The following is a 20,036-nucleotide window of genomic DNA, read 5'->3' on the forward strand; positions in this document are numbered from 1 at the left end:
GTCACAGCAATTAAAACTCAGAACCGGTCTCAGCTTGAAATAAATACAGCTCTCCGTCTTGCAGTAATGTCATTGGAGTCAAAAATCCATAAACTTATTTCAAGCAAACAGGGGCAAATATCACTATAAAATCTATAATACTTAAATAAGCTTCAACTATTTCATAAAAATTAAACTTACTTTAATAAATTTGTTACAATTAAACAACCTCTGAAGATTTTGTTGATTAAATAAGTATAATGTTGTTATATTAAATAGGTGCATTTCATATTAATAAAATGGAAGTTCTCTGATCATTTTACAAATGTATTTATCTTTTAAAAAAATCATATTAGTGGTCCGCGGGATTTAAAATTATGAATTTAGTGGTCCGTGAAGTCCGAAAGTTTGGCAACCGCTGGTATACACTGTGTCCTGGAAGATGGTGCCCCATCCTTAGATGGTAGCATTTCTGTGCTGGCAGCCCAGCTATGCCTTCACAGGCCATTCCTTCTCTCTGTTCAGGCTGGATCTTCTGGATGGTACAGAATGAGATAGGGCTAGTGGATCCCATGGTCTTCTCCCACTGTCATGACTCCTTTGCTGTGTAAGGGGTCCTTTGGTCTGATATGATGTTATGTGGGATCTACCAATGGGTCAGACGTTCAGAAAACACAAGATAGTGGTGCTGGCTGAGGCCCTACAGGCAGAAAAAGCAAACCATATCCAGAATGTGATACCTGCAGTCAAAATAAATTGCTGCCATTTCCAGGATGGATGGTATCCGATGTAGTCATCTTGTCATTAAATGGCTGGTTGCTCTCCTAGAGGAAGACAGCTATTTTTTGAGGAGGGTGGGGAGGGGAGGGGGGAAAGGGCAGCACTGAATTTGTTGCTGGCAGGTTGGACATTCAGCAATGGCAGGATCTCTTTCAGCCTTTGTGAATGGAGCCCATGCTCTGGGGTCAATGTATGGCTCCCATCTCTGCCACCATGGCTACTCCATTCATGTTCCCATTGTGCCAGTGATGAGATGGCCAGTAGCATCTGACATTAATTGGTGAGTCATTCTACTTAGCTGTTCAATGCCTCTTTCATGAAGATGCATCTGGAGGGCATCCACACATTTCTTTCCCACCCACATAGTCCATCCACCCAGCTCTCATCTTTTTTTTAAAAAATATATTTTATTGATTTTTACAGAGAGGAAGGGAGACGAAGAGAGAGTAAGAAACATCGATGAGAGAGAAACATCAATCAGCTGCTTCCTGCACACCCCCTACTGGGGGTTTGCCCGCAACCAAGGTACATGCCCTTGACCGGAATAAAACCTTGGACCCTTGAGTCCACAGGTCGAGGCTCTATCCACTGAGCCAAACCAGTTAGGCAAGTCCTCATCTTTGATATTCTAATCTTTCTCCTCCCAGAACCTGGTCAACCAGCCAAGCCAACAGCTAGTGACATGAGTTGGTATGTATTCTAACCTTGGCTACACTTCTGTCCATGCCAAGTGAATGACCAGGTATACCAATGAGAAAATTTATCCATTGGGAGAATTTCCCTTGCTACTGTCTTTCAAGATCACCCCAGAGTGGAGCTACAGTATAGCCATCATTCATTTTTGACTTGTACCCACATACCATTCAGACATATCAGTAAATTAAGCTTTGCTTTTTTTCCCCTCCTTGGTCAGCTGGTCATAAAGAGACCCATCTCTTATGCAGTCTTATGTGTGAGCTAAGGGAGAGGTGTTGGAGCAAAATGGTAGGTGATATGGATGTCTAGGGCATCTGCTGTGTAGCTTATCAGTACCCCTGGCCCTACTCATGCCCAATTCTGGATGTACCACTTCTGTCTTACTATGGGTTATTTTTGGGCCTACTCAACTTTATGTTTTGGTAATCTAATAGGCAGAACCTAACTTAAATAAGACGAGCTCATGATGAAGTACTTTGGATCAACTTAAAAATATACAAAGGGAATTACGTTTTTCAATATTGTTCTGGAATACACAAGCAAGCTTGTTGCAATGGATTGTGAGGTTGGGCTAGAGAGTACTGTTAGGGTCTAAACAAAAAAGTGTTTGAGAAAATGGTATAGAAGATATGAACATTTAAAATTCTAAGGAGGAAGAAGTGGTCGGTAGATGCAGAAATGGAGACAGCAAGTATATTTATGCTATCCTTTTAAAAACAAAATCAGAGCTGTGAAAGAAAAGAGAAGGGGGTGGTATCTGGACAGAAGAGTTAAAGCCTCATTTTTTTCAAAGATATTTGATGATGGGCTTGGTTGTGTTTATGTACTAAGAGAAAGAGGCAGTAGAGATGGAGGAAAATGGAGGGATTGGAGGGGCTCATTTCGATAAACAAAACAAATTAAAAACAGGAACACAACAAAAAGACCAAGCATAAGTGCTAAGCTTCTTTTAATCATGGGAAGCAGGACAGTAGGCAAGTTCAACCTTTCTGCCAACTGCCCCCTCCTGGCCATCTTACCATCGCTGAGAAAAAGCCTGGCTCAACATAGTGTCAAATACTACTTTCTGTTACATATCCCTTTCTCCTTACCTGTTTTCAAGGGAAAATAAACATCAATACCAACCCCCAGAGTAAAACCAGACAGTCTGGATAGGATAGATATAAATTTCAGCTCCCAGTAAAGCATGATTTTCTTTTTCGAAAAACGTATTTTATTAAAAACATCTAAAATTGCTCCACTAGATAGAGTAAGAGAAAAATTTCTAATGCATTACCTTGGAATGAGCACAGTCCCTTTAACATCAAGATGTCCTTCTCGACATTTTGTCTGTCTACAAGGTACTTTATATAAGTGGAAAAAACCCAGAAACAATTTAGTGTAAGGTTTTCCTATTGGACACTCAGCAGCTTCATTTTTATAAGGTTAGCGACAGAGTAGTCATTGAATGCCCTTGGAGATCATTTAGTCAGGCTTTTCATGAGAGCTGCAAAGTAGGTTTTAGGAAACCTGTTCACCCCCTCAAGCTGGTACCTTTGGGTCACAAGGAGAGGGGCAGGTACTCCCCGACCCAGGGTAAATGCAACTAACTCCAAAGGGCTACCGCTTTTCCAGACTTAGACGGGCCACCTGTCCACGTGGCTCTCCAAAAAGTGTCGGGCTTTAAGGCTGTCCTCCCTGATTTGCAAAGATTAGACGGGTGCGCAGACTCCGACCCCGGGGAACTGTCTCCGTGTCCCAGATATTCGGGGACAACCAAAAAGGGGAGGCCGAGAATGGTGTGATGGCAACTGCCGCCAGGCCACACTACCGCAACTAACTCAACACCCCCACTAATCGAATGCCCCCAGAGCCTCCAGGGAGGCAAGCCAAGTCCCCATCCCACCCAAACCTCAAATTAGTGAGTGCGGCTACGCAACACCGCCCTGGATTCCGATGGCATCTGGCCACACCCCTTCCTCCGCGGGGCGGGGTCGGCAGCCCAAAAATGGCGGCGGCGGCGGGGCCCGACGGTCAATCTCGGGGCGCCCTTGACTAGTTCCCACTGCTGCGCCACCTACCTTGCTAGATAGGGTCCCCAGCGCGTGCGCGAAGGGGCGGGAAAGAACGGTTATGAGCAGTTGGTGCGGCCAATCAGCAGCGAGGAGTCCGGGCGGCGCCCAATTAGAGCCCGGGCTGCAGAGAGGCTAGTAGGTTGTAGGTGGGCCGCGTGTGTGGCGGGTGAGGAATGCCTGGGATCTAGTCGTCTGCCTCGCTGCTTCCCGCACGCTCCGCACTGCAGCCCCTGTAGCCGGCGTGAGAACACTGAAGAGGCTGGTGCCCGCTGCCCGCCAAGTTCCCATCCCCGGCCCACGTCCGCTTCCTGCAGCGGTCACAGGCCACCTCCTCAAAGTGGACCCCTCCTCACCGGCTGCTGCTGAGAGACATGACAGGCTTGGCGTTGACCAACTAGGAGCGTCGGCAGGAGCCCGCCGGGACCGCGAAGACTCGTTCCTCCGTCCAGGGTGTCCGGCTGGCGGCATGTTCCCGCGGCGGCTGGTGGGAGCAGCGGCTGCAGCGGCAGCGGTGGTGGCTGCAGGCGCCGTGCCGCGGGGCGGTGGCCTGCTCGCCCTGCTGGCCAATCAGTGCCGCTTCGTGACGGGCCTGCGCGTGCGTCGCGCGCAGCAGATCGCGCAGCTCTACGGCCGCCTCTACTCGGAGAGTGCGCGGCTGGTCCTCCTGGGCCGCCTGTGGCGCCGGCTGCGGGGCCGTGCTGGCCATGTCTCGGCTGTGATGGCGGCGGTTGCGGGCTTCGTTTGGGACGAGGAGCGGATCAAGGAGGAGGAGCTGCAGAGGTAGGCCCTGCTTTCGGGGGGGATGGGGGGGTGGCGCGGCCCCGGATGGTAGGGCGGGACCTTGAACCTGGGGCCGCACCCGGTAGTCCTTGAAGCGGTGGTGCAGTAGCTGGCTCCTGTTTAAGCAATCCCTGTTGTTGTTGTTGTTGCTTTTAATTTCCTCTGTTAATTTTATTGGTCCGGCTGGAAATAGCAGGTCGTGTAGGTTAATGTAGAGAGAGACTTGGAATGGGGAGCAACAAATAATAGATGTTTAAGGCTCTTACTTGCGGCCATCGTTCGCCTAATCTTGAACACACCCAGACAGGTGCAAATTCAAGAAGGTTTCAAATCTGACGCAAGGGGATAGACATGCAGTTCACCAAGTGACTTCATTCAAAGTGGGACTTGGTCAGAAGTGCCAGGAGAGCTCTCCTCATTGTGACTTTTGTGGGAGAATGATGAAGCTGGAAATGATTTTGCCCTCCTGTCACAAACCAGTAGTCCAGACACTAACCTATAAGAATTAGGTCAGTATTTTACTACTGTAACTAGGACTTTGAGAGTACTATTTCATTAGCTCTGAAATTGTGCTCTCTATTAAACCTCTGCGTGAAAAGTGCGTGTCATTGACTGAATTTGTCAACCTGTGACTTGAAATCGAAGTCCTTATAATTTTCAAGTAATAGCCTAGAGAAGCCTTTACTTCAGCTCTTGCTTTACATTGTCTCTGTATTTTCTTTTTAACAGATATTCTTAAACTGTTCTCTCTCCCCACCACATACACTGTGCCCCTTGAACTATGAAACTGATTTCAGGAACCTGGAACAGCCCGGCCCCCCTTCCCGCCGTAAATCCCACACAAATCTACTTATCCCAGATATTTCTTGTTATTTCACAATTTTAGTTTGGTTAGAAATGGAAATAATTAAGGTTAATATTGTGGCCTGTTTGGAGATGTAGCGCCCAGGTGCCAGGCATATTTGTGCAACACTGTGAGTTGTGGGTATTGCAAGTTTACCTTAAGAATTGGTAATTCTTTTCCTAGCAGGGAGGATGACTGTTTTATACATGCAATTTAAAATCATAACCACAAATAGTCTTATTCACAAAAAAGTTAAGATACCAAAGCATGATTGGTAGTTTGCCTATTTTTTGTTAGTATTCTTTTGCTACTTGGCCATTTCTAATGAAGCAGTTTCAGGTGTAAGAAATAAAAGGAAACTTTTAAATTGAGAAGTTATCCATTAGCTGTTTGAATTTTCATATTGTTTTTGATGGTGAAATACACTTGTTCCACAGTGGTGAAGTTTGTGGGGAAATTGCCGTTGGGTCTCTTTGGGAAAGAGGAGAAAGACCAGAAAAGTGCTCCTGGGTACAAAGAGAGGGAAGATGTTTTGGGGTGGGAGTTGAATGGTGTTGGAGCCTAGGCGGCAGATGGCATTCTTTGGCTTACTCCTTGTGTTTTTATGGAGAAATGACCTGGAGTCTCTGTTTAGTAGATTTCCCATTTGCAGGAGTTAGAGGGGAAAATTAGATAGGAAATCAAAGTTGTAAATGTTTGGATTTAGTAGTTAACTATCCACTGGAGCAGAAAGATCAGACCAGCTGATGACCAGGCCTAGTATTCATTCCATTTCCCTCTCTTCTGACTGTTTCTGAAAGGGGGAGGCAGTTGAAATAATCTTGGTTCTAATCCAACTCCTAAAAGAGGTATTGCTCTGGGTTGACCCACCTGAGAATTTCTTAAGCTTAGGTGAGGGCCAGTCAGAACACGTAAGGTGCCTTTTGACCCTCTCCAGGGTTGGTATAGTAAAGGTCCTCATCTACACTTTATTGTCCAGTTCATGCTTGAATTCATTTGCTTAAAATTTGATCAAGTTACCCATTTTGAGGATTTAAAAAAATATTTTTTATCTTGATATGGAGGCAAACAATATGCTCTTCAACTATATGCAGTAGTTCCATAGATCTTTGTTCTGATAACTTGTCATATTTATATATTATTTAACACAATATTCTGGGTACAGGTTAACTTCTTTTGCCTAGTGTTTGCTTTAACAGAGGCACTGCTGAGGTTGTCATAGCTAGCTTAGAACACCTTAGGTTTTTGTTCTGGTGAGGTGATTTTGGGTAGCTTCCATGGAACACAGTTGAATGTGCCTCAGGACAAGTGCATTTCTTTCATTGTTAATGGAAAAAGAGAATAATTGTCCCATGGTCCTTAAATCACAGCCTTTAGCTCTTCTGTGCTGTTTCTGTACCAACTTGAGCTGGTACACACTAATTCAATGGCTGCTGTCTTGGTTAAACAGTGATGGAGTGTGCAGGGTATCTCTGTGAATGTGTGCTTTAAAGTGGCATGTGTTTTCTTATGTTGTTTGAGTTTCTACTCAGAATGAAAAAGAATAACCTTGGTTTCTATTCTTTTGTGTTTAAGATCATCTTAATAATAAATAGAAATCAAGGCTTTTAATGCTTGGTGTCTAGTATTCTTACCCACTTAGCTTTAATTAAACCAACAAAATAATTCAACTACTATTTTTGGTGCTACCTTGAATTCTGTGAGCCCAGGGCAAATCTTATGGAAAAACACAATAGTTAACTTTTTAAAAATGTGTTTCTATGGATGGATTTTTAAAGAGAAAGGAAGGGCAAGAGATAGAAACATAGGAATATCGATGAGAGAGAAACATAGATTGGCTGCCTCCTGTACCGGGGATTGAGCCTGCAACCCGGGCATATCCCCTGACTGGTAATCGAACCTGAGACCTCTTGGTTCATGGGTCGACACTCAACCACTGAGCTATACAGGTCAGGCGATAGTAAGTTTTGATTACTTTGAAACATTAAGAAAAAATTGCAGGAACAAAAAGAGGAAGGAAATTAAGAAATATGCAAGGCTAGGGGAAAATCTCCCATTAACCTCCCCTCTTTTTAAAAAGATTACAGTTCTTCGCTCTAGAAATTTGAGTAAATAACTGCCAGTAAAGTTTCATACAGAAAATTGACTTGTTCTCATTTTTGCCTTTCAGGGCGTTCAGAATACTTTTCAGTTTGCTATTAACTAGATAAATGATCAATAAAATGTCCTTTTGGCTTAAATGATTTTTTTTTTTAAACCACTGTCACTTGAGGGTATTTTATTGACATACCCTTCTTATAGAACTACATAAAAGCTTACTTGAACTTTTTTATATTGTCTTCACTATTTTACCATTAGCCAGTTGGCCCAGAATTGCAATGAAGTAGTTGATGTCTTTTATTTCTAGCTGAGTCCCATAACAGTTATACTTAAAAGTCTCTAACTTTGACAATATGGAATTTGACAATATGGGATTATGTGAAATGAGTCAGTTGTCTTAATGAATGGTTGGCTTCATTTGAGTCATTTTTGAGCCTTGTATCAAACTCTACACTGAGGGCAGGACCCCGTACATGAACCAACCATGGTTATACTTATTCTTCCGTTTTATGCCTTCAATTTTCATAGCTCTCAGTCCAGCCTTTCTCAAATATTGAGCCCACTTTAGTTTTGGAGAAAGGAAAGAAGCATTGACTATCTTTCCTTGATCCTCTTACTAATCTGCTGATTCTGTTACTATTTTTGGAATAATCTTTTTTGTCCTTATTACTTGTTTAAGTCTCTTAGATAACAAGGTGTAGACATCCATCCTGCCCAAATAAGATTTGGCACAGCAGGCTACACATATATGTAGTGAGAGGTTTTCCTTCCTTTGCATACAGGGTATTGAGGGCTTGGTGCACCTGGATCTGTCATGTCAGCATTTAGCAGTTGAGACCTTTCAGAGATGTTGAACCTGGGGAGGTAATCATTTACCTTTTCCTGATGCAATCTTGCTCCAGCATTCATATTGTGCTATTCAGAGAATAAATGTTATTTATTCACAGGCCATTTCTTGTCCCCTGTAGGAACTTAAGTCTCATAATTTTAATAAAAGGCCACTTCAATTATATAGGTCAGAGCTCTGTGCCACCTGGAGTCTTAGGAGGCCATTAAGCTTATAGTTCTGTAGTTTAATTTTCTTAAAACCCTATTACTGTGTAATTTAGTGAACCTCTGATGTACTTTTAATAAGATATTCCTGCTTGTCTTTATAATGTGATAAGAATGACGTTTGGGAGTGTTGTTTATTTTAATTAAAGGATGCTTTATTAGTCCTGAAAAGTGGCCATGTGATGCCTGACTTGTTCTCTGAGCAAGCCTAGCTGTGGTTATGTTTTTTTCCTTTGCAAGATCTTATTGCCTACTCTAAGAGTTCCTTCCCTATTTCTATACCTGGTTGCAGTGGTAGCAGTCAATCCTATTTTGCAACTTTTAATTCAAATTAAAACTTCTAAAATGGTTAATGTGCGGGCCCAAGGGTTCGGTGAGCCTGAGGGGTGGTGGTGAAGGATTAAAGAAAAGACAGACAAAGAGAACAAGCTGGGGCTGGATGGATCTCCTATGCCTGGCTGAGGCCACAGAGGGAGATCCAGCCCAAACTGAGGCTTTATTTTATAGCCAGAGGTAAACAAGGTAGTGGTCACCATAGTTACAGTGATCTTGTGAGTTTCACTTGTTTTGCCAGCACTTGCTGCACCTCCCACAGCCCATTAGCTACCTAGGAAGGATCTAGGGAGCTCTTAAGGTCAAGCTTAATTATTTTTAAGCTGGGACTTGTTTGTGGCTTTGCCAACAGGTCAGTCTGAGGCTTAACCCTATAGTTGCTCCCTACAGGTTAAACCTTTTATCAGAACAACAGTATAAATAAAAGGTTCTTGTTTGCAAACAAAGAACCAATATTGGTTAACTTAAGACAAAAAGGAATTAATCAGAAAGGTATTAGGTCATTCAAAACATTGGTAAGAATGCCAAAGAACAGGTTGACCAAGAGAACTGCCAAGACCATCTAACTATAGGAATAATCTTAGGGCATTGTTGCTGATTTTGTTTTGGTTGCACTACTGCACTCTCATCTCCCTCAGGATCACTGAGAATAATCTCCAAATGATCCCATGCCTTTCTCATTTCCTCAAGATTCAAAAGTCTCTACCAGATGTCTCAGATGTCTAACCTCACTTAAATCAGGAGCTATGCTCTAAAAGAGAAGGGGTTGCATCCCACCTATTCTTTGATTCCCCAAATGGAAAAAGATTTCAGGCAGTCATAACAAATTTCCCTCTGTAAATATTTTCATCTAAGTTTGTAATTCAGAGAATTGGAATTTTAGAAACTTTCAGGAAATAATGTCCTCACTTTACGGGTGGAAGCAGAGAGGGCTTTAATAAGAATTTGAATTATTGAGGCCTGCTTTCATATTAATTTATTTGTTCAATTTATTCAGTAAACATTTGTTGAGCATCTAATGCTTACCACGCACTTGTTAGGAGCTGGGGATACAAATATGCAAATGACTGATTCTGAGCCATCAGGGAATTCATAGTTTAGTAAGGAAAGCAGATATAAAGATAAATTAATTATAATGTGATATATTTCTGTAGAAAGTAAATGTATATGGTCAATTGCCTGGAAATTAATCTTGAACTTTTGAGGATTTTTTTTGAAGGTTGAAGAGGAGAAAAAAGGGGGGGGGGGGGCATGATCAGTCGTTGGTATCTTTTTTAGTCTTGAATCACAGAAGAGTTGTAAATGACATAGCCAACCATTTTTCTTTCATGTCTGCTATTTAAAGGTTAAGGGGAAAATACAAGCCATGTTTTAAAAAATTATGAAATGCTCCCAGATATATAAAAAGATTTAAAGAGTAACATGAATGTTACATACACAATTATTTTTAAGAAATAAAATACTATAAATAAAACCTATTCTGTTGTATTTTATATATGATGCATAATTGTTACTGGAAAGGGGACCTGGCCCTTGGCTAGTCTGCCTAGGGGCCAGCCTGTAGTGTGTGGGTTCTTTACTTTGTGCAGGAAAAATTTTACAAGACGAGTCCAGATGACTGTGGGGGAACATTTATTAAAGCTGGGGACAGTAAAACAAGAAAGGGCTTAGTATAGGAGAAGCAACAGGAGAGCCTTGGCTGGGCTGCCCTAGCTCTCTGGGAAGTCAGAGAAAAGGGGGACCTTGGGAACAGGTTCAAGGGTCTAGCCTGCAATAAGCTGCCACTGCCCATTGTTCCCTAGGTTGCAAGTCTCACAGAAGATGCATGCCCTTGGGGAAAGAAGAGGAGAAAGGGAATGGGGAGGTGCTCCCCCAAGGGAGAGCACACACTGGCTCCTTTGTCTTGAGGCTTTCTTTCTTTCTCACTGGTGGGAATCTTAGGGAGGTCTCAGAGGAGGGTTGCAACGGAATATTCATGTTTTCTAGGCGTGCTCCTTCAGAGTCGTGGTCTGCACTGGTTGGTCAGAGTCAGGGCAGGGGGTTGTCAGTCATCACAACTGGCTTTGCTGCTTTTCTTGATCTGGAGCTGAAATACATCTGAGGCCTAGATGTTATTTCTAGTGAGGTGACTTGTATCTGCTGTAAATTGCCCTGTCAGTTTGTTCAGCTTTGTCTCAGTTTCTCTATTCCATTTGTCCTGGCTTATTGGCCTGTCTTAAAATGTCACATCCTATCTAATAATAGACAAATATGCAAATTGACCATACCTACGACACACCCACAAGCCACGCCCACAAGCCACGCCCACCATCCAATCAGAGCGAGTATGCAAATTAACCCAAACCAAGATGGCTACAGCCACAGAGAGCAAGGTTTCCTAGGTAACAGAGGAAGCCAAGCTTTCCGCCTGCTCTTGCCAGGTCTAAGCCTCCACTCAAGCTACAAAGTTTCAATTATAGAAGGTAAACAAATTCAAACAAATGGCGGCAGAATGGAGCTTGAGAGAGCAGGCCAGGGTTGCCGCCGGCAACAGGGGAAGCAAAGCTTTCCACACACCCTGGCTGGGTCCACCCGCTTAAGGCAACAAAGTTTCAATTATAACCCCAACACAAATGGCTGCGGGCCTCGGAGGGAGCCCCAGGCTTGGCTCTGCTCCAGGCTACAAAGTTTCAATTGTAGAAGGAAAATAAATTCCAGATACCAGGGCCTCCGCTTAGGGTAGCCAGGGGGCGTGGCCGGCCTGCAAACGACCACAAGCCCCTCGCTCAGGCCGCCCCACGGGAACCCCACCCTGATCAGGGACACCCTTCAGGGCAAACCAGCTGGCCCCTACCCCTGTACCAGGCCTCTATCCTATCTAATAAAAGAGTAATATACAGATTGATCATCACTGCAACACACAATATAGCTGCCCCCATGTGGTCAAAGATCCTGTCCCCATGTGGACACAAGGTGGCCACCACAAGATGGCCAGCAGGAGAGGGCAGTTGGGAGGCACCCGGCCTGCAAGGGAGGGCAGTTGAGAAGGACCAGGCCTGCAAGGGAGGGCAGTTGGAGGTGATCAACCCTGCAGGAGAGGGCAGTTAGGGGTAACCAGGCCGGCAGAGGAGGGAAGTTGGGGGCAAACAGGCTGGCAGCAGAATGGTTAGGGGGTGATCAGGCTGGCAGGCAGAAGCGGTTAGGGGCAATCAGGAAGGCAGGCAGGCAAGCAGTTGGGAGCCAGCAGTCCTGGATTGTGAGAGGGATGTCCGACTGCCCGTTTAGGCCTGATCCCAGGGATCGGGCTTAAACGGGCAGTCGGACATTCCTTGAGGGGTCCCAGATTGGAGAGGGTACAGGCTGGGCTGAGGGACAACCCCCCTCCGTGCACGAATTTTGTGCACCGGGCCTCTAGTAGTGTGATAAACAGGCAGCCCAAACCCCAGAAAATGTATTGTTGGACAGCCCCAAGTCAGAGGGAGAGGGCTTGTCCCTACTTCGATTCTAGTACAAATGAATTTAAATGAGATCCTGATTGAATTGTGATAAACCCAATTTATTGAAGCAATTAAAGCAAACAAATTTGCTAAAGAAGCATGGCAAGCAAATCTATCATCCAACATAACGTGTGCATGGCTTCTCAGATAATCTGAAGAGTGAGTTGGGTGGGGGTTTCAGGCTTTCTGTATATACCCTCCTGTCTATAGGTTTCAGATTCCTCTGTTGAATATCTTGGTATAGATTAATTCTCATGATCTTTTTTTTACCTTGTTGTGGCCTTCCCAGAATTCATGAGAAGTACCTGGCAATTTTATCTTACCACGTCTTGAGACTGCTGGCTTCCCTGTTAGGGGGTTATAGAGACAAAAAACTGCCCTTTTTTTTCTTTCCCCTTCCCCTGTCCTTTCCTGCTTTCTCTTCTTAAGGAGGCTTTTAACCATTTTCTCTCAAGTGTCCTTGGCTGGGGAAGATAAAGGGCTGTACATTTACAAGTTGGCTGCGAAATGCCACACTGTTTGGCCTTGTTAAACTTGCCTGTCTCAGTTTCCCTATTCCACGTGCCATGGAATTTTCCTAGCTTTTCACTATCCTGTAACAGTATTGTTTTGAATGTTTTAAAGCTTTATGCAGGCTTGTACAAAATAGTAACAAATGAATCCAGCAGCATATAAAAAGGATTTTATACACATGAACAAGTGGGATTTACCCAGGCAAAGCAAGGTTAGTTCATCATATATAAATAACCCAGCTGGTGTTGCTCAGTGGTTGAGCATCGACCTATGAACCAGGAGCTCACAGTTCGATTCCCAATCGGGGCACATGCCTGGGTTGTGGGCTTGATCCCCAGTGGGGGTGTTTGTGGGAGGCAGCCTATCAATGATTCTCTTTCATCACTGATGTTTCTATCTCTCTCTCCCTCTCCCTTCCTCTCTGAAATCAATAAAAATATGTTGAAGAAATAAATAAAAATTTAAAAATCAATTTAATATACTATGTTAATAGACTAAGGGAGAATAGAGGGCATCTGTAATATTGTCAACAATAAAAAATAAAAAATAAAGGACAAAAACCACATCATCTCAATAAATGCTGGAAAAAAATTTGACAAAATCCAACCTTCCATGTTAAAAAAAAAACATTTGACAGAGAAAAGAAGGAAACGTCCTCAAGCTGATAAAGAGCATCTATGGAAAACACAGCTAGCTAACTGCATAGTGAATGGTGAAAGACTGAAAGCTCTCCCCCTAAGATCAGGAACAAGACAATGTGTTCTCACAGCTTTTATTTAACATTGTACTGCACGTTTTTGCCAGGGAAATCAGGCAAGACAATGAAATTAAAAGGCACCAAGATTGGAATAGAAGTAGTAATACTATCTCTTATTTGAAGCTGACCTGATCATCCTATAGACAATCCTAAGGAATCCACAGGAACCTATTAGAGCTAATAAATGAGTTCACCAAGGTTGCAGGATATGTAACCAGACAACCAATGGAATGGGTCTAGGCTGCCTGTCACTACTTGAGCCAATTAAGCAGAGACAGGGTTGAATCATCTATGAGTGTTTATTCCAATAATGCCAGCAGTATGGGAGAGCAGCAGGTCATCCACAAAAATCTGCTCTACCCCTCCCATTAGCCAGCTGCTTATATTGGGTAGAAGGGCAAAGATTACATGGGAAAGTAAGAATTACAGGTATGGGAAAGTAGGCAAGGTATAATGGTTACAGATTACAATGCTGGCTGGGGGGAGGAGGGTCACAGTGGGCGGGTGCCTCTGGGCGCCTCAAGGATCAGATTACAGGATATAGGAGCTGGGGGTTGAGGGTGGGGACAGGGAAGGGGGGACTTCAGGACTAGATTGTTTCAGCCCCTAGGTTGTAAATCTATCCTATATAATAAAAGCCCAATGACTGAATGGCAGAACGACTGGTTGACTAGTCGCTGTGACGCACACTGATGACCAGGAGCTGCCCCCTAGTGGTCAGTGTACTACCACAGTGGGAGCGCCGCTTGGCTGACCTGGGTGAGCGGCTGCTCCCAGTGCAAACCCTGGGCTGATGTGCAGGAAATCGGGCTTCGATTATTGCCTCCTCGCCCCAGGCTCCTCCTCCTCACTCCCTGCTGCTTCCTTTGGACGCCCACAGAGCTGACCCCGGAGGCTGGGAGGTGGGTTCATGGCCACTGCAGGACTGAGGACTACTCCACCACCTCTCAGTGCTATTGTCCCTGGGCCCGGCCCTGACCGGGTCCCCTGGAGAGGTGACCAGGTCCATGGAAGATGCCAGATCAGGGAGCAGCTGCTCAGAGGGCGGGTCCACAGCCGCTGGGCTGACAGGGATGAGCGGTGCTCCCACAGCGGGCTGAGCCCCACAGGCTGCGTCCCCTATGAGTGCATGAATCTCATGCACTGGGCCTCTAGTATATACATAAAAGCCTAATATGCAAAGTGTCCCCTCAGGAGTTCATCCAGGAGACTGGGAGTTTAATCATTCACTATGACATGCGCTGACCAGCAGTGGGTGGCTCAGAACGAAGGAAGGCCCCGGCCAGCAGCTGGGGAAAAGAGGCCCTGGCTAGCAGCTGCTAGGGACCCTACCCATGCACGAATTTCGTGCACTGGGACTCTAGTCTTTCTATAATGATAAGCAGTCTTGGGAAAGGAGGATGGACTGCATTCCGATGTTAGTTCCCATGTCCCAGGGCATACAACTCCCAGGCAGGTTAGAATGTTCTTTCTCTAATCAGAACAGAACAATCACAGTAAACAGAGCATGACTAATATTTCTTATAATTATAGCTAGTCCCCAATATTCTATTTCTGCCCCTAACACATACATGATCAATATTTAAAAATTGTATTTCTATATACTAGCAATGAACAATCCAAAAATAAAATTAAAACAATTTCATTTATAGTTAATATAAAAAAGAATAAAATCTAAGGAATAAATTTAACAAAAGTGCATGATAGTGAAAACTACCAAAATCATTGAAAGACATTTTGAAAGACAAATAAATGGAAAGCTATACTATGTTCATGAATTAGAAGACTTAATATTGTTAAGATGGCAATACTACCCAAATTCAACACAATTCCTGTTAAAATCATAGGCTATTTTGTGGAAAAAAACTAATAAGTATTTTTAGTGATTTCAGAGAGGAAGGGAGAGGAGGAGAGAGAGAAACATCAATGATGAGAGGATGTGGAGTAAAGGGAGCTCTAGTACTTGCTGGTGGGAATGCAAAAACTCCCATTTGACCCAGTGATTCCACTTCTAGGAATATATCCTAAGAAACCAGAAACACCAATCAAGAAGAATATATGTACCCCTCCCTATGTTCATAGCAGTGCAATTTACAATAGTTAAGATTTGGAAACAGCTCAAGTGCCCACAGCAAATGAGTGGATAAAAAAGCTTTGGTACATTTACACAATGGAGTACTATGCAGCAGTAAAAAAGAAAGGATTATTATCCTTTGAGACAGCATGGATGGACCTGGACCAAAATAAGCCAGTCAGAGAAAAATAAGTATCACATGACCTCATATGTGGAATCAAATGAACAAAATAAACTATTGAACACACTAGATCCAGAAACATAGAAGCATGGAATGAACAGACTGACGAATTTCAGAGGGAAAGTGTGGGTGGGGAGTGAGTAACTTGAGAAACTATCATCCTATCTAATAAAAGAGTGATATGCAAATTGGCCATCACTCCAACACACAAGATGGCTGCCCCATGTGGTCAAAGATGGCTGCCCCCATGTGAACACAAGATGGCTGGCAGGGGAGGGCAGTTGTGGGCGATTAGGCCTTCAGGGGAGGGCAGTTAGGGGTGACCAGGCCGGCAGGGGAGGGCAGTTAGGGGTTACTGGGCCAGCAGGGGAGGGCAGTTAGAGGTCACCAGGCCGGCAGAGGAGGGCAGTTAGGGGCAATCGGGCTGGCAGGGGAGTGGTTAGGGGGTGATCAGGCTGGCAAGCAGAAGCGGTTAGGGGCGAATCAGGCAGGCAGACAGGCAAGCAGTTGGGAGCTAGCAGTCCTGGATTGTGAGAGGGATCCCAGATTGGAGAGGGTGCAGGCTGGGCTGAGGGACACACACACACCCGTGCATGAGACCTCTAGTCCTATCTAATAAAAGAGTAATATGCAAATTGACCATCACTCCAAGACACAAGATGGCTGCCCCCAGTGGTCAAAGATGGCCGCCACAAGATGGCCTGCAGGGGAGGCAGTTGTGGGCAGTAAGGGGTGACCAGGCCAGCAGAGGAGGGCAGTTGGGGGAGACCAGGCCAGCAAGGGAGGGCAGTTGGGGAAACCAGGCCTGCAGGAGAGGGCATTTGAGGGGGACCAGGCCTGCAGGGGAAGGCAATTGGGGGGGACCAGGCCTGCAGTGGAGGACAGTTGTGGGGGGACCCAGGCCTGCAGGAGAGGGCAGTTTGGGAGGGACCAGGCCTGCAGGGGAGGACAGTTAGGGGTGACCGGGCCAGCAGAAAAGGGCAGTTGGGGGAGATCAGGTTTGCAGGGGAGGGCAGTTGTGGGCAATCAGGCCAGCGGGCAGGGAAGTTAGGGGTGACCAGGATGGCAGGGGAGGGCAGTTAGGGGCAATGGGGCTGGCAGGGGAGCAGTTAGGCATCAATCAGGCTGGCAGGGGAGTGGTTAGGGGGTGATCAGGCTGGCAGGCAGAAGCAGTTAGGGGCAGTCAGGTAGAGGCAGGCGAATGGTTGGGAGCCAGCAGTCCTGGATTGTGAGAGGGATGTCCGACTGCCCGTTTAGGTGGGATCGGGCCTAAACAGGTGGTTGGACATCCCTCAAGGGGTCCCATATTCGAGAGGGTGCAGGCTGGGCTGAGGGACACTCCCCGCCCCCCCTGCACGAATTTTGTGCACTGGGCCCCTAGTATATAATAAAAGGCTAATATGCAAATCGACCAAACGGTGGAACAACTGGTCGCTATGATGCGCACTACCACCAGGGGGCAGACACTAAACACAGGAGCTGTCCCCTGGTGGTCAGTGTGCTCCCACAGAGGGAGCGCTGCTCAGCTAGAAGCCGGGCTGGCAAGCACAGCAGCGGTGGCAGGAGTGTCTCCCAGGATGCTGCTCCCTGTGGGGAGTGGGTCTAAGCCATCAGTCAGACATCCCTTGAGGGCAACTGGACTGCGAGAGGGCGCAGGCCGGGCTGACGGCCCCCACGCAACCCGAGTGCACGAATTTTGTGCACTGGGCCTCTAGTATGTATATATGGACACAGTGGTGAAGGCCTGGGAGAGGTGGGTTGAGGTAGAGGGGGTCAGTGTGCAGCCACTGTGGAAAAACAGTATGGAGTTTCCTCAAAAAATAAAAAATGGAACTCCATTTGACTCAACAAACAAACGGGGGCATCGGTAACACTTTCAACAATAAAGAAAAAAACAATAAATGAAAATATGTTCAATCAAAAAAGCTCACGTCAGTGATGAGAGAGAATCATTGATCAGCTGCCTCCTGCATGCCCCCTACTGAGGATCAAGCCTGCAATCCAAAATTTTTGCAATAAAAATTGAGAGTTTAAAAATAAGCCCTTAAGTTTATGGTGAATTAATTTTTAGCAAAGGTACCAAGACAATTCAATGAGGAAAGAATAGTCTTCAACAGATGGTACTGGGACAACTGGAGATACACATACAAAATAATGAATTTAGACCCCCCTACCTCACATCATACACAAAAATTAAGTCAGTGATCAAAGACCTAAATATAAACTAAAACTATAAGAAGAAAATCCTATCTAATAAAAAAGTGATATGCAAATTGACCATCACTCCAACACACAACATAGCTGCCCCTATGTGGTCAAAGATCCTGCTCCCATGTGGATACAAGATGGCTGCCATAAGATGGCCAGCAGGGGAGGGCAGTTGTGGGCAATCAGGCCAGCAGGGGAGGGCAGTTGGGAGGGACCAGGCCTGCAGGGGAGGGCAGTTAGAGGTCACCAGCCTGGCACAGGAGGGAAGTTGGGGGCGGTTGGGCCTGCAGGGAAGGGCAGTTGCGGGGGGGGGGCAGGCCTGCAGGGGAGAGCAGTTGGAGGGGACCAGGCCTGCAGTTGAGGGCAGTTGGGGGGGGACCAGGCCTGCAGGGGAGGGCAGTTAGGGGTGACCAGGCTTGCAGGGGAGTGGTTAGGGGGTGATCAGGCTGGCAGGCAGAAGCGGTTAGGGGCAATCAGGAAGGCAGGCAGGCGAGCAGTTGGGAGCCAGCAGTCCTGGATTGTGAGAGGAATGTCCGACTGCCCGTTTAGGCCCGATCCCGGCAGTCGGACATCCCTCGAGGGGTCCCAGATTGGAAAGGGTGCAGGCTGGGCTGAGAGGACCCTCCCCCCTCCCCCCCAAATTTCATGCACCGGGCCTCTAGTATAGGGACTTATAGACTCTGGATTGGGCAAAGGTGTGATATAATTCCAAAAACATAAGCAATCAGAGAAAAATAGATTAACTGGAATTTATCAAAGTTAAGCTTTTGTGAATAAAAGGTCACTATCAAGAAATTGAAAAGACAACCCCCAGAATGAGAGAAAATACTTGTAAGTTGTATATCTGGTAAGGAATTAGTATCCAGAATATATAAAGAACTCTTGTAATACAGCAATAAAAAGATAACTCAATTTAAGAATAGGCAAATATTTCAATAGATATTTCTCCAAAGAGACACAGATGGCCAATAAGCACATGAAAATATGCTCATCATTAGTCATTAAGGAAATACAAATTGAAGGCCACATGAGTTACCATTTCACATGCTTTAGGATTGCTGGGATCAAAAAGATGGACAATGACAAGTGTTGACAAGGATGTGAAGCACTTGGAACTCTCATACATTGTTGATGGGAATATAAAATGATGCAGCTGCTTTGAAAAATAATTTGGCAGTTCCTCAGAAAATTAAAATAGTGTTAAACATGACCCAGCAAATCCATTCCTAGTAATCTACACAAGAGCACTAAAAACCTACATTTAGACAAAAACGTACACAAATATTCAAAGCCATATTATAGTAGCCAAAAGGTGGAAACAATCTGTCATCCGATGAATGAGTAAGTGATAATATGCAAATTGACCCCCACTCTGTCACACCATCACAAGATGGCTGCACCCACAGTGGAGGCAGGGTTCCCGTAACACAAGATGGCTGCGCCCACAGCGGAGTCAGGGTTCCTGTAATGAGCCATAATGAACAATCAGCAGGGACCTGAGGCTGTGTGGCGCTGGGCTGGGGCGGGGAACCTGAGGCTGCGTCCCCCGCCCAGTGGGGCTTGATGGTGTACCTCAGGCCGCACCCTCTGCCCCAGCGCTGGGCCAGGGGACCTGAGGCTTTGCTCCCGGCCCAGCGGGGCTTGACGGGGGAATCTCAGGCCACGCGCGCCCTCCCCATTCTGATGCGGGGCCAGAGACTTGAGGGTGTGCCAGGGGACCTGAGGCTGCGCCCCCTGCCCTGCGGGGCTTGACGGGGGTGGGGCCGGCCGGGTCTGGATCTCGCCCAATGGGGGTGGGGTCAGCTGGTTCTGGGTCTCGCATGATTTCAAGTTGCACGTGGGTGGGCATGGACTTGACTCGGGGTCCTGCGGCGTGCCCCAGACTCTGACAGGAGGAAGATTTTCATATACACTTATTAATTTTCTTTCATCTCTGACACTTATGTTATAGAGGAAGGGCAAATAGCAATATTAAAATATTTCCTCTAATTCCCTTTTAGTAGTGTGCACAAATTTCATGTACTGGGCCACTAGTTTAGTCATAAAAGAATAAAACCATGAATGAACCTTGAAAATAGGTTAGATGTAAAAAAAAAAAAAAAAAAAAAGACACATGCAATCATAGTGTAGGATACCATTTATATGAAATGTCCAGAATAGGCAAGTCAGAGAGAGTAGTAGTGGTTGCCAGGAGCTGTGGGGAGGCAG

The 20,036-nt window shown here is 45.6% G+C and overlaps 1 protein-coding gene across 1 annotated transcript in view; it reads left to right on the forward strand.

The window, feature by feature from the left end:
* Positions 1 to 673: 673 nt before the first annotated feature.
* Positions 674 to 20,036, forward strand: part of STARD7 (StAR related lipid transfer domain containing 7) — a 28,415-nt gene continuing 9,052 nt past the window's right edge. Inside the window, exon 1 of the mRNA XM_079792434.1 lies at positions 674 to 4,289. Within this exon, the coding sequence (XP_079648560.1) occupies positions 3,976 to 4,289 (314 nt within the window). The 5' untranslated portion in view covers positions 674 to 3,975. The remainder of the gene's footprint in view (positions 4,290 to 20,036) is intronic.

The sequence above is a fragment of the Cnephaeus nilssonii genome (genome assembly GCF_951640355.1).
Source record: "Cnephaeus nilssonii genome assembly, chromosome: 15".
Classification (NCBI taxonomy): Eukaryota; Metazoa; Chordata; class Mammalia; order Chiroptera; family Vespertilionidae; genus Cnephaeus; species Cnephaeus nilssonii.